Genomic DNA, 12,587 nt, shown 5'->3' on the forward strand with positions numbered 1-12,587 from the left:
ACAAGTTCAAGGATAGTCTGTTTAAGACACAGGGAATACAGCAGTTTTGACAGTGGGGGAGAACAGTGATTGGAGAGAGGAGACAATTGAGAAGGGAGGGATTGCTCTCATGTTTTTGTCAGATGGACTTCTGACGCACATGGAAATCCTTCATGTTTTAAGATCCTCCAAATCAAGCGCTACACCCGCATGTTGGAATTATGTTTGCCCAATTACGGATGCACACTCTTCCATTGAGACACATTCCACTTGCCCACGTTCGCAGAGCCAAGTCTTCAGAGCCCTTTCAAGCTGCTTTCTGCTGCTTGCCCAGCTCTGATCATCCTGTTCATTGGGCACTAGCTTCCAGGGTTATCTAGAATCAGATGGAAAGAATTCCAGGCCCAGTGACAAATCTACCAAACGGCGGTGGTACAGATGTGGAGCTCATCTCAGAGTTTAACATGACAGTACGCAACCTCAGTATCAAGCACAATTTGAGTCACTGCAAACAGTGATCTGCATGCATGGATCTGCTGTTACGAATGGCCATAGACAACTGGAGATTGACGAGGGCATTATAAACTGACTTCAAATATTCTCTCCCTCCCTGCGAAAAAATACTTTGCTGCCAATCCCATTAAATGTCCAACTGCACTCGAACTCCACATGTAGAATCACTGGGTTTGAACTACTTGTCATCTGGAGACAAACCTACAACTTAAATACCAAAAAAATATTATGGGCTTTACTGAAATACCTTTTCATATGAAATTGAATCAAACATTTCTTCAATTTGCTCATCAGTTTTAACTGGAGTGGAGAGCGGATGGGACAAATTCATTGAGTCCTTCTCCATTGCCCTGAAGCGAGTATGCAAAAAGCGGTCACCCTGTAAACAAAGCATAAAAATAAAAAGGAATTTATTAAGGTTAGAAATTAGCAATACTATGTTGCAACTCTATTTGCAACATGCTTCTATGGAGTAAAGTTACCTGCTGAGTGCATGGGACCATTGAAACTTATTCTATAATTTCCAGTGATCACAAAACATAGAAAGTGCAGAACAAAAAAGGCCAGCGAATCAAACCTATCCCTTCTACACAATGTACAATTTGTCCTCACATGCACTCTACTCGTCTTCAGTTTTTGCCTGACCCCTTCTTCCATGCACCCCAAAACAATCAAACAAAATTCACAGCATCTATTTGACCTTTCATCTTACATTATACATCCTGGATCGATTGCTTACCAAAGATGTAATTTCCATGGTTGTAGCAAATGTTTCATTAAAAAAATATCCTATCTTTATATTATCTTTGTACATTTCTCCATAGAATATTCAAACTTCTATTTATGTTTTTAATAGAGTGTATTCGGCATAGTTTCCTTGAACAGTACGTTGCGGAACCAACCAGGGAGCAGCCCATCTTCGATCGAGTACTGTGTAATGAGGCAGGATTAATAAATTATCTCGAAGTAAAGGATCCTCTAGGGATGAGTGCACATAACAAGGTTGAATTTCAAATTCAATTGAAGGGTGAGAAAGTTGGTTCTCAAACCAGGGTCCTAAGCTTAAATAAAGGAGACTTCAAAAGGTATGAGGGCAGAGTTGGTTAAAGTGGACTGGGAAAATAGACTGAAGTGTGGGACGGTTGATGAGCAGTGGCAGACATTTAAGGAAATATTTCATAAATCGAAACAAAAATATATCCCAATGAGAAGGAAAGACTGAGAAGAGATAACCATTTGTGGCTAACGAAGGAACTAAGGCATGGTATCAAATTGAAAACAAGGGCATACAATGTGGCCAAGACTTGTGGGAGGCCAGAGGATTGGGACATTTTTAAAAGCCAGCAAAGACCAACTAAAAAAAATGATAGAGAGGGAAGACAGATTATGAAAGTAAACTAGCACAAAATATAAACACAGATCGTAAGAGTTTCTACAGATACATGAAAAGGAAAAAAGAGTGGCTAACGTCAATGTTGGTCCCCTCGAGGATGAGACTGCAGAATTAATAATGGAGAACAGGGAAATGGCAGAGACGTTGAACAAATATTTTGTATCGGTCTTCACGGTGGAAGACACTAAAAACATCCCAATAGTGGATAATCAAGGGGCTATAGGGAGGGAGGAACTGAATACAATCACCATCACTAATGAAGTAGTATTTGGTAAAATAATGGGACGAAAGGGGGACAAGTCCGCTGGAACTGATGGCTTACATCCTAGGGTCGTAAAAGAAGTGGCTGTAGAGATAGTGGATACATCGGTTGTAATCTACCAACATTCCCTGGATTCTGGGGCAGTTCCAGCGGATTGCAAAACCACAAATGTAATGCCTCTATTTAAAAAAAGGAGGCAGACAGAAGGCAGGAAACTCTAGACCAGTTAGCCTAACATCTGTCATTGGGAAAATGCTGGAGTCCGTTATTAAGGAAGCAGTAGTGGGACATTTGGAAAAGCATGATTCAATCAAGCAAAGTCAGCATGATTTGACAAATTTGCTGGAGTTCGCTGAGGATGCAACAAGCAGGGTGGGTGGATAAGGGAGAACCAGTGGATGTGGTGTATTTGGATTTCCAGAAGACATTTGATAAGGTGCCACATAAGAGGTTACTGCACAAGATAAAAGCTCAAGGGGTTGGGGGTAATATATTAGCATGGATAGAAGATTGGCTAACTAACAGAAAACAAAGAGTCGGGATAAATGGATCATTTTCCGGAGGGCAAACAGTGACTAGTGGGATGCCGCAGGGATTGGTGCTGGGTCCTCAACTATTTACAATCTATATTAATAACGTGAATAAAGGGACCGAGTGTAATGTAGCCAAGTTTACTGATGATACAAAAATGGGTGGGAAAGTAAAATGTGCAGAGGACACAAATAATCTGCAAAGGGATATAGACAGGCTACGTGAGTGGGCAAAAATGTGGCAGATGGAGTATAATGTGGGAAAATATGAGGTTATCCACTTTGGCAGAAATAATAGAAAAGCAAATTATAATTTAAATGGAGAAAAATTGCGAAGTGCTGCAGTACAGAGGTACCTGGGGGTCCTTGTGCATGAAACACAAAAAGTTAGTATGCAGGTACAGCAAGTAATCAGGAAGGCAAATGGAATGTTGGCCTTTATTTCAAGGGGGAATAGAGTATCAAAGCAGAGAAGTCCTGCTACAACTGTACAGGTATTGGTAAGGCCACACCCTGGAGTACTGCGTACAGTTTTGGTCTCTGTATTTAAGGAAGGATATACTTGCAAGAGAGGCTGTTCAGAGAAGGTTCACTCGGTTGTTTCCGGTGATGAGGGGGTTGACTTATGAGGATAGGTTGAGTAGGTTGGGCCTATACACATTAGAGTTCAGAAAAATGAGGGGTGATCTTATTGAAACATATAAGATAATGAGAGGATATTTCCACTTATAGGGGAAACTAAAACTAGGGGGCATAGTCTTAGAATAAAGGGCCGTCCATTTAAAACTGAGATCAGGAGAAATTTCTTCTCAGACGGTCTTGAATTTTTGGAATTCTCGGCCCCAGAGAGCTGTGGAGGCTGGGTCATTGAATATATTTAAGGCGGAGATACACAGATTTTTGAGCGATAAGGGAATAAAGGGTTATGGGACGCTGGCGGGGAAGTGGAGCTGAGTCCATGATCAGATCAGCCATGATCTTGTTGAATGGCACAGCAAGCTCGAGGGGCCAAATGGCCTACTCCTGTTCCTATTTCTTATGTTCTTAGGTTCTTAGGTTCTTAGGGCTCAATTTTCCGCAACCCCTTTTTTCGACGCACTCATCTGAGATGCGCCGACTTTGTGCGTTGATAAAATGTGCCCCCATCCTGGCCGCTCTGTTGCGTGGCCCGTGGCTTGGCGCAGCCTGGCCAGTCGATTGTGGGGGGGGGGGGGAGGGGGGGGCGGAGCTAAGGCCCTGCACCAGAAACTCTGCACCAGCTTTCCGCATGCGCATTGGTGTCGGGTCCGATGTGCGCACATGCTCAGTAGCGCCGAGACTTGGCACTCGGCCATTTTTAAAGGTAATCGCAGCTGTTTTGTTTACGTGCCAGATGGAGTGCCATGAACTGAGAATTGGGTCTTGTGACCTCTCTCCCCCTCCCCCTCCCCCTCCCCGGTTGATTTAAAGGGCAAAATCTCTCTCTCCGCCCCCACTGATGCCACATTCGGTCACTCTGCTTCTGCATCCCCCCCACCCCCGCCCGAGCTCATTTGCAGCTGCCCCTAGCCCTGGCTGACTGGATTCCCAGTGCACGCCTTGCCACCCCTATCCCAGGCCGGCCCGCTGTCTTCCCGGGCTGACTTTAAAGATCGCGGTAGGATTTACTTGATTTCTATTAGTACTTTAATTGTTTGAGCTTTTCCTTGCAATGTTTGGTGCTTGGTTGTTTAGTTTCAGGTCTTCTCCAGTTCCCTTCCCACCCCTATCCAAGGCCGAATGACTGCCGATGTATTAATGTGCGCCGATTTCTTAACTGCCCGCAAGGCTTTTCAGAGCTAGCCACATACGCTGACCTAAGTTAATTTGGAGTAAGTTTTAGCTGGCCAAAGTGGCATAAATGGCCAAAACTGGCATAAGTGGCTGGGAATGCCCTCTTTTGAAAAAAAAAACTCAACTAAAAAAAAATCGTACCTGACTGAGTTACTCTGGTGCAAGTTGATTGGGGAAAGTGGTGTTTTTTTAAACTTACGCCAGAAAAGCCAACTTACTCTTTAAAAAAAAATTGGAGCAAGTCATGTCCAATTTTGAGCCCACTATTACTGTGAGAATCCTTTCCACACTTCCACTGTGGGGATAAATATTGTGATGCCAGTTTTCAATCCAGAAAGCTAACTATACCATTAATTCTATGACCCTTGTCTCACATACAATATTTCTCAATAATGCTTTTAGAATCCAACACAAATGGATATTCGAGCGTTTCCAAAGTACATCGGTCACCGCTCTCTGATTTTTGAGTGCACTTCCTCACCCCTTTCTTCTTTGTGCTGCTGAAGAACATGGTTAAACAGACTGGCTCCATTGATGTTAAAGTTGGCAGCTCCATGGAGGATAATACTGCGAGGCTGCCAATGGCACCACTGGAGGGGACCACATACTTCCTATAGCACATGTTTCTGTAGCTTGGGAACATATTGTTCGGGTTGTGGAGCATTTCTAGGTTAGCTGTCTGGTTTGTTGCAGGTTCTCAGGTGGGTGCATTGGGAGATGTAAGCAGACAGATCAGCTACTTGATCAGCTGTGCAGGGCCAGTTAATTTTTCCAACAGGACCAACAGAGCTGAGCACTGCTAAGAATTAGCAATCACTTCTCCTTCTCTCAATCATTTTCAAATAGAATTGTCCTCAGTTGCACAATGATACCAGCAGCACAGTTGAACAGACTGCCTGCCTCCCAACCAGATGGTCATGGGATAGATTCCAAGGCCAGGTTGTTGCTTAGATTACTAACATATTTGAGAGAGTTTATTTAATTTTGACTGCTAGAATGTCTCAAGCCTTTTTATTTCAGAAACAAAAATTGGGATGTAAAATTATATTCTTGTGTCTCCGTTACTTTTAATATAGACCACACCTAGCTCCATGCATGAACTGTAGTCATGGGGAAGAATCAAAAGAGTCTCAAAACAACCTATTCCCCTTTAATGACAACAAACAGCAGTTAAAAGATGAACAAGAGGAAACGCAAGGTGAAATTTATTTGACTTACCACTTGGAGTTCAGGGAATATTTTTTCAAGTGAAAAATATTCCATAAAGGTGGCAAATCCTTCATTTAACCAAAGGTCGTTCCACCATTCCATAGTCACCAGGTTACCAAACCACTGAGGAGGAGAATAAAACAAATTAAGGAAATGCAACTATTTTACATTCCATGGGCCCAAGTTTCAGATGTCCTCCCAGAACGGCGCACTCGGAGAGGCCCGCCTATTTTTTTTTAAAGAATAAAAAAAGCAGCTAAAACTTACCTCGCGATTCTCCGAGTCCAGCAGGCCTGTTTCACATTCAACGCAGCGCAACACAAGCAGCTGGGGGTAGAGCTACAGCCCTGCACCAAAAAGAGTGCCTCTTCGGCGGCGGGGCCCGCCCAACCAACTTTTCGGCAAGCTGTTGAAGGGCTCCCGGTGCTGCAGTAGGTGAGTAGAGACTTTTAATTTATTGATTGATTTTATTTTGTTGATTATTTTTACTTTTTAATTTAATTTTTAATTTTTTTTTTGATTGATTGATTTATTGGTTGATTTATCATTTATTATTGATGATGGCTCTTTATTGGTAAAAGTGAAGTGTTTAATGCTTTGTAAAATCCCCTAACATCCCTTTAACTTCCCTTCCCCGCCCCCCCACCCCCCGTCGCCCCCACACCCACCCCAAACCTCGCTGCCTGCACCTAATTTATAAAGTGTAAGCAAGGTTTTTCCTGAGTGTACAAAAATCGACACTTACTCCGTTCCAAGTTAGTCTGGAGTAACTTTTCACTGCCTAAACTTGCAAAACAGGCCGAAGTGGCTGGGAGCACCCCCTTTTGAAAAAAAAACTGTACTAAAACAAAACTATTCTAACTAACTAGAACTGGAGCAAACTAAATGCCGAGAATTGCGATTTCTAAGATACTCCATACTAAACTAGTAGCTCCAAAAAAATAGGAGTAACTCGAGCCAAAAATCTAAATTACAATGCAGGACGAATTCCCCATTAAATAGGTTAAGCACCTCAGTGCTGACAAACTCCCTGGATATTTTGGACAATGGTCACCTAGGTCATTTAAATGAAAATAAAAACGAAAATAATTAACAACTTGTACGGTCCCAGTCTTTTTTTGTAAACTTACTCAGTAAAATCTAGGAGAAAGACCACAAGCTGTAGGCATTGGGAAATGTGCATTAAAGCCAGGTGAGCCAGCATGGGGGCATGTCACAACTCATTTCAAACCGATACCAGGATCTCTCGTCTCATCCCTAAACCCATTAGCCAACATCACCAGGGATGTTAAGCAGTCCGTCACTTTGGCACAGGTGGTCAACAAATACATGCCCATTGTGAGGATCATTCTATACATGTGGGCATGGCACAAGGACTCTGCAGAATATGAAATCTGGAAAAAATGGGGAGTTGGTGTGGGTCGACGGACTCGTTTGCGAATCCCTACACAAGGTGGTCAGAATTAACAAAATAAAAAGGAAATCACTGGTCCGGAGCAGTTGGGTTCTAACAAACGACTGACACACACAGCTCTTGGGCTGGAGCTGGAAGCTAAAAATACAGGAGATCTGGTCTTGCGGTTAGCAGAGAGAAAGGAATGCTAATAAACAAATCGGCCCTTAAGGGACAAGACACAATTTTTTTTTCATTGTTTTCAAGGAAATGGAGAGATTAAGTGGAATTTGCTTTGACTGCTAAACTCTATGTTCACTTGCTCTCTGATATAAAGCAGTTCAACAATTCATACTTGGCCTCGTCTTACCAGACTAAGTTTGCCTTCAAAAATATTGGAGAAGCACATGAGAATACATGGAAGAGATATATCATATCATATTTAGATCATAAGGGGATCCTACCATTACACCTCTAAGCTACACTATTGTATAGTTAAATATTGGGCAGTATGGGCACACTCCTGAGCGTAAGACACTCCGACCCATTAAAGGAGTAACTAGCACTTCTGCACGAGAATATCCAAGGCAGACACACAAAACCGTACCTCTGGGCTTGGTGCCAGTCATCAAGAGCTCTCCTGCAGATGGCTGCAAAGTTGCTACCTGCTGCACTGCAATTATGAAATTCCCTCACACATTGCCGAGTGGTTGGACTCACACTATTGTATATGCTCGGACAACCCTTCGTGTCTCAGATGATGTAGTAACGGCCTTTTGCTCATTAATCTTCTCCCTTCTGAGTAGAGGCCTGGTAGGGTACCAGTCCATTGCCCAAACAGCAGTTTAACACCTTGGTTAGGACCATAGATGTTCCGCAGAGGCCATCTCCATGCTCTCCTCCTGCTCACTTGTGATCAGTGCTTCACCTGGTGCTAAAGCCTCAATTTTAACTGGGGTAAGGGGAGAGTGTGGGACCAATGGGGCAAACATCTGATTCACTCCAGCTCTCCCACGCGAGACACAGGCCATTTTAGTGCCCGGGCTTCATTTAAATAGGTATGGCCTGATCACATCAAAACCTCGGGTCAGTGATGTAGTGCCAGTAGACAAACACAGCAGAAGATCACTGTTCTGAACCAGCAGAAACCATCTTTTAGAATCCAACACTTTATTACTATTGGGACCCAAGTCTCGAAAAAGGGGTGGGGGATTTCCGGGGGGCGACTGGGGCATCTCCCGCATGATGCTGCAACTCACAGTTTTCGTTTGCGCCATGTGTGTTAAGTCCCAATAATAATCAAAAAGTGTGCAAAGGTGCGTACACATACCTTGGTGCTCATGATACCCCTAAAATGATTATTCATTTGCCACCCCCAGGCCTGGATGACACTCACTCATCGAGCTACGTCCAGCCAGGCATCCTCAGTAAACAGGGGAAGTTTTTCCAAATATTTCTTTCAAACTTTTTTCTCCCACTTTACAACTATTTATTGTACTTGTGTTCTTTTATCCTCAAAAAAATACCCACCCTTTTAAGGGCAAGCAGTTGCCTTTTGAGCCTCACTGGGTTTTCCTCCACCCCCAAGTAATTGTGCTGACCAAGCCCCAGACACTCATTTAGAGCCCATTAAAATTAAGACAGTCTGGCCTTACAAAATCCAAAGAGGCCAATTCTCACTCCACTGCAAGTAGAAGTCTGACTGCACCAGAGGGGCCACCGCTGATTTGGTTCAATCATCTAATCTGGAATACTGTAAAACTACTAACAGGCCTCAAACAAAATGCACAGTAACTGTTTAACTACCTTCTTTATAAACATATTTGTATTCACAATATTTATATGCATTTTCAGAAGAATATATTTCCCCCCCTTATCGACTGAATCTTGATTTCATCTCATTAGCACTTAACACTTCAAAAGGAAATACATTGTTCAATATATTGATAACTTCCTCTGATCTCTAGCTTCTCGCACTCAAAAGTCAGTGGTTAAAAGCAGGTTTTGATGTAAATGTTTCCCACTTACTGAACATGGCAGCAATTGTTGAGGAGAGAGCATCATACATCTATCAACAACTTAGCAATATCACACTGCCTGCTGAGGTTTGAAATTATATTAAAAGATTGTTAAAGGATGTTAAAAGGCTAAAAATTGGGTTGCTTGGCGCTATCGGGCCGCTAACCGCTTACCGGCCGAGCGCAGTGCTGTCAGTGCCTCTCACGAGCTTCAGTGGAGGTTTAGCGGCGGCGCTAAATTAGTGTGCAATGCCCCGTTAGCGCCGCGATCGCAAACTTGAATGGTTTTGCCTGCCATAGGTCCTGCCGCTAAACCACAAAGGGAAAACCGGCGTTTCGAAGCTCCCGGGGAGATATTTCAACAGATGAGCAGGTGGGTCTTTAAAATTGACTATTTATCTCCATTTAATTTTCTTAGCTGTTCAACACTGTTGCTAATGTAAACATTCCTCCTTCCATTTTTTTTTAAGTTTTCAGGTGGTCCAGCTGACCTTCCCTTTAGGCGCTCGGATGCCTAGAGCCGGTTTCCTAGAGCCACAACTTCATCAGCGCTCCCGCAATAGCGCCCGAAGAACCAGGGTTTGCACCCCAAGGGGAGTGTGGAATGCTTCCCTCTTGGGGCGCTGAAAATCAATGTCCCGGTTGGAAGTGGTAAACATCGCCCGGCGCTGAAGTTCGCGACCAGGCGGTATCACCGCCTCAAACCGGGCTACACTGAATTTTTAACCCATGCTCTCTACCTTTACCCCCACATACTGTTAGTCCTTTAAATCAAAGTAAACCAGTTTCTCAGAATAGACTATACTCATTAAAAAAAAAAAAGGCTTTCCAGACTGACACTTAGAACTTGAGTGTGTATTTTTTTTTTTTTTATTTATTCGTAGCCAATCTTTCCAATTTTTTGTCAAATCACAAACGCCAGAGGTCACCTTGCACACATCAAGGATCACTCTGCGCCAATGCTCTTAGCCAAAAGGCCGAGAGCCACTGCACCGTTCCTGGAAGTACTGCAATACCAGGTTCATGCCATGGAGGTGGATGGGTCAGGCCCCCCACACACCTCCGTGGAGGTGGATGGGTCAATCCACCCCACCCACCTCCTATTTCCAAAAAGCATAGGAGAACGACCTTCCTGATTCAGGGAGAACCACTTTGGGGTCATGGTTACTCCCCTGTCAGGTCAGTTATGCATGATCTTAGCCAAAAGGCCGAGAAGCGATTTAAGTCAGCAACAAGTGTGACACCTGCTACTGTCAAAACAGTTGATAATTAACACTTGCCCATCTAAAATTATTTGCTTTTGTACCGAGCTGAAATGTTAAGTGATCCTGCATTATATTCAGGTACTGAGAATGTTCTCTGTATCACATTGTAATGTTCTATCTGTGGCTTGTACAATGTTAATGGGAGTAGTGCAGGGCACTCAGTACCTGGACTGGAAGGACCCAAGTTCCCAATACCACAGTGCTCAGTTCCTGACCCGAGCCATCCTAAGCAGGGAGATGCACAAAAGACTGATAATTTCTATGGAGGGGAGAGGGGTGGGGATGGGGCAAAATAAACAGAAACAGACAAGATGGTAGCTCACACACTCCAGCATCTACCCAAGGCGGACGCGGGCAGAAGTTTCCAAACAGGCCAACTAAACCCCTTGTCAGGTCAGCTGAACTGAGGAAACACAGGGGTTACTCAACACATGGAACAATATCAAAAATGAGACAAATGTTTATGTTAATAGTGATTATTTTCACTTCTTTATTCTTACAAAGCCATACAAGTAGAACGTCCCAAAACCGGAAACCTCGGGACCGAGGCCCTTCCGTTTTTTTCCGGATTTCGGAGAAGACATCAGATGTCCCGAATCCGAAAACCCTTGGACCTAGTTTCGAGTATTTACGGATTTCAGAGCCAAAAATCCGACTGCCCGAATTCAGAAACTTCGTGGCCAGACCAGGCCGTGTATTTTTCCGGATTTATCTTTGAAAAGGTATGTACAGCTTAAAAGGTACTTAAAACATGAAAAGGAATGTACTCAAAGCATGAAATATAATAAATAAAGTTTATTTGTTAAACAGTACAGGTATGACATATAATAAATAAAGCTTTTTATTTATTAAACAGAGTATAGGTATGAAACAAAATACAGGTACTGTACCCTGTAATGTATAGAGAATAATCTCCCTTCCTATGATGCACTTCGTAAGTAAGCTGCACAGAAATAGGTATAGGTTACAATTGGCTGGAGATGGAGGGCTCAGCTATGATGTCTGGGGCTGAAGATGGGCCAACAATAGGATTTTCAAATGTGGAAATTGCTGGTGTAGTTGCAGGCTGTAGGTCTTAGGCACTCTGTTGCGATACTCTTCGAAACATATCGACTAATTTTAATTAAGTAATTTGGGCATTTGTTTGATTAATTTTTCCCAAATTTTATACACCTGCATTATTTCCTCTTCACTTATGCAGTTTAGTTGCTCTAGGGCAGTAATTCATCTTGACAAAGATCGATAGCTTTGTCAATGGACACTTTTTCGACTTGATCATCACCATCAGCATCGTCACCCTCACTGCTTTCATCCTTTTCCTCTGGATGCAAAACCATGCCTGTGTTTCTTCATCTGTCACTGCATGCACAACGGGAGCATCATTGTCTATGTCCATGTCTTCATTCAATGCTACTGCAGCTTCACAAGTCAGCCCTTTTGCATATTCTAAAAGTTCAGCAATCATTTCTTTCTCCCTGGATACATGAAAGCCTTCAAAGTTATCAGCAACATCTCATCTTCACTAAACATAGTTGGTGGCCAGAGGTTAGGCTAAGCATTGGCCAAGATGTCTCTAGTTACCTCATTCCACGCGTCCGCAGTTACCCATATGGCGTCCTTTAGAGAAACCTTTTGAGAACGCTGTTATTCCCATGCCTCTGTTCACAGCATTAAGCAAACATCTCATGAATTTGTTTTTGTAGAAACACTTCACTGATCTCAAAATTCCTTGGTCCATTGGCTGTACCAGTGATTACATTGGGAGGTAAATAGATTCCATGGATATCATCCTTTACTAGAAGCTCAGCATCAGGATGTGCTGAGCCATTGTCTAGCAGCAAGAATATTTTGCAATTTTCCTCAATGCCAGCTGCTGTGCAATGAGCACACACCTGGAGAACAAAATGCTTCTCAAAGCAGTTCAGAAAGATTACCCTGGTTACCCATGCTTTCTTATTAGCATAATACTGCACTGGGAATACTCTCACGCCCTTGAAACATCTTGGACGCTGGCTTTTCCCGATGACCGTTAGCTTACACTTGTGTCGCAGCCGCATTTGCACAAGCAAGTACACTCAGTCTATCCTTGGCGACTTTTACACCTGATTACTGTGATTCTTCTGCTGTTGCTAATGTCTTTCTAAGTACGTAGCACCAAAAGTGCTGTCTCGTTGGCATTATAGATTTGCTCAACCGAAAGGTTATCAGCAATT

At 43.1% G+C, this 12,587-nt stretch overlaps 1 protein-coding gene and 1 pseudogene across 3 annotated transcripts in view; both read right to left on the reverse strand.

The window, feature by feature from the left end:
• Window positions 1–12,587, reverse strand: part of lnpep (leucyl/cystinyl aminopeptidase) — a 149,214-nt gene that overhangs the window by 63,402 nt on the left and 73,225 nt on the right. For all 3 annotated transcript variants that reach the window (XM_070884469.1, XM_070884462.1, XM_070884477.1), the window contains exons 7-8: window positions 5,708–5,821; window positions 740–871 (exon numbers count right to left, since the gene is read on the reverse strand). In XM_070884469.1, the coding sequence (XP_070740570.1) occupies window positions 740–871; window positions 5,708–5,821 (246 nt within the window). The remainder of the gene's footprint in view (window positions 1–739; window positions 872–5,707; window positions 5,822–12,587) is intronic.
• On the reverse strand, window positions 10,092–10,329 carry LOC139279226 (U2 spliceosomal RNA; annotated as a pseudogene).

Source organism: Pristiophorus japonicus, chromosome 1 (assembly GCF_044704955.1).
Source record: "Pristiophorus japonicus isolate sPriJap1 chromosome 1, sPriJap1.hap1, whole genome shotgun sequence".
Taxonomy (NCBI): domain Eukaryota; kingdom Metazoa; phylum Chordata; class Chondrichthyes; family Pristiophoridae; genus Pristiophorus; species Pristiophorus japonicus.